Genomic DNA, 2,500 nt, shown 5'->3' with positions numbered 1-2,500 from the left:
AGAGCAATATTGCGGATCTGTATGTTTTCCTGTTCGGCAGCGCTGGAGACTTCGCAGCTGATCATGAGAACGGAATTAGCCGATAGGTACAGATCAAAAATACTTTTTCACCAAGTCAGGAACTCATGACTAGTAGCGAACAACAGCCCCATATTCCTGTCATGGCTTTTTCACTGACCGATTTAATTTTAGATTGAATTTCCTGCGAATGAGAATCCCACAGGAGCCCGATGACCAATCACAAGAAAGTAACTTGACGTTATAGCGTCATGGAACCGGAACTGACTTTGTTTCTTGCGGAAAAGACGGTCTAAAATAGATCGGTCTGTAAAATTGCCGTGACATAAGGGTTTCTCGCTCTTAGTCACGGTGCACGCGCAGGTCGGGATTGGTTTTGGTTTCACTTCTGATTGGTTGAAAAAGTAAAGCGAAAAGAAACAACAAATGTAACACACAAACAACAGAGACAAACAAAATACAAAATTGGAGTTCAAATATACAAGATTACTAACTTATTAACTATTGACTATTTCGTATCAATAGAGGCGACGAAAACTTATCTAATGAAGACACAGCTTTTCGCTGCTGACATATTCATTAAGGTCGGCTTTAAATCTTTGATCAACAGTGTCTCCTTTATTTTACAGGGGGTGTAGTTTCGGATCGTCCATTCGCTAAAATTTCAAAATGATCCCATTTTAAACTGTGACCAGTTGATGTAACATGGTCCGCAAGAGCCGACGTATTATGACCATTGATTAATGCTTTAGAATGGTCAGTTTTTGTGTGCTGTTTGTGTATTATTTCTGATAAGACTGAGATGGCCGAAGAAAAAAAGCATTTAAAACAACAGATAAACCTGGAAGCTAGTTTCCACTTCATGCCAGTGATGCCGAAGGTGCTACCACAGTTGAATCCCAGCCAACCCCACCACAGCATGAAAGTTCCGAGAATGACATTAGTCGGGGACGCCATTTGTCTTGGCGGGGCGTTTTCATCGAAGCGTCCGATCCGTGGCTTCAACATTAACGTGGCTACTAAACCACTCACACCGCCAACCAAATGCACTGGACCACAGCCAGCCATATCCACGGCACCCATTCTGTTGAGCCAACCACTGTCATCCCATATCCAATGAGCCGGAAAACTGTGTGTTAAAGTATTGAGAAAAGAGTACATGGTGTAAGCTTTTAAACTGGTTCTCTCGGCCATCGCGCCCGAAACAATGGTTGTTGCTGTCGTTGCGAATGAAAGCTGAAAGAAATACTTGGAATAGATTTGTCCCATTTGGTTTTCATCGGCATCCGTCAAGAAGTAGCCAAGCCCACAGAATCCATTTCCGCGATGGTCAAGTGCGAAAGTGAACGCGAATCCAAAAATCCAATATGATAATCCCCCAAATATCACATCTATAGCATTCTTTACAAAAATGTTGGCTTCGTTTTTTCTGGAAACTGAGCCGGATTCCAAGAGGCCAAATCCAGATTGCATCGTAAAAATAATAAACGCGCTTGTCAGAATCCAAGTTGCATCGTCCGGATTGTCTATGCTATCGGTTTTACGGCTGGTAGATGGAATTGATGTTGAAGCAACTGTTGTCCAGTTCGTTTGGTTCATATCGAGTATCAGTTAGCTGGAAAAATCTAACGAGTACTGAAATATCTCGTGAGTGGCCTCCGTAGCTGACTAAGAGAAACAAAAAAGAAATTATTATAGAGGCCTAGAGGCGACAGAACGATAGCCTCCACATACCAGGTTAGGAGTGACTTACCACGGACGGAGCTGAAACAGTTGCCTAAGTCAAACAGGGGTTGGCTAACCTCGTGGTCCAAAGAGAAAGGAGTCCTAATGTCTTTCAGAGTGCGAATTACCTCGTATATATACTCACCGGTCTTGCCTGCAGATATGACAACTTTAATTTTGTTTTTAACATATTTGAAATGGGAAATGTTCGACAGCTGTTGTCAAACAGGTTTTTTTTGAATGCATGAGACGGTTGTTAACTTAAAACTTCCTGTAAATCGGTATTTAACGTGCTGAAACGTGCGTCGGTTTTATCAGCATTTACAGAGACAATAAAAACCTACACATTATCTCTGTCATTATTTTTAAATTCCCGAAGTGGTGTAAGCTCCCGGTGATCACGAATATACCCTTTGACTACTTTCACCTGCAACTCGAAGCTGTCCAACTCCCAATTATTTAACAATTATTCGCCCCAGGCGTGGTGAATAATTGTTTTAGTATAGTTACATAGGTGATTATTTGAAAAATATTCATTTTCTTTGAAATACTTAATTTCTTCGTTTGTCATTTCGACAAAAAGGCTCGCGGCCATTTTGAAAAACCCGCTTAGGTCATTATCGCATAATAATCACCAATCAGCGCAGAGAATTTTCATTAATCACCTATGCAATTATACTAAGGTGTATTTATTGTATGTCATGACAATCAAGAGAAGAAAGGCGTAAAGAGGCCGTGCATATTTAATTTATGTACT

The 2,500-nt window shown here is 41.0% G+C and overlaps 1 protein-coding gene across 1 annotated transcript in view; it reads right to left on the bottom strand.

Moving 5' to 3' along the window:
• LOC138015858 (putative ammonium transporter 3) overlaps positions 1–1,830 on the bottom strand; it is a 3,896-nt gene extending 2,066 nt beyond the window's left edge. Inside the window, exons 1-2 of the mRNA XM_068862983.1 lie at positions 1,772–1,830; positions 860–1,686 (exon numbers count right to left, since the gene is read on the bottom strand). Coding sequence (XP_068719084.1) covers positions 860–1,617 — 758 coding nt within the window. The 5' untranslated portion in view covers positions 1,618–1,686; positions 1,772–1,830. The remainder of the gene's footprint in view (positions 1–859; positions 1,687–1,771) is intronic.
• Between the last annotated feature and the right edge of the window lie 670 nt (positions 1,831–2,500).

This window comes from Montipora capricornis, chromosome 9 (assembly GCF_036669925.1).
Source record: "Montipora capricornis isolate CH-2021 chromosome 9, ASM3666992v2, whole genome shotgun sequence".
Taxonomy (NCBI): domain Eukaryota; kingdom Metazoa; phylum Cnidaria; class Anthozoa; order Scleractinia; family Acroporidae; genus Montipora; species Montipora capricornis.
This window is presented reverse-complemented; position numbering and strand designations above follow the sequence as displayed.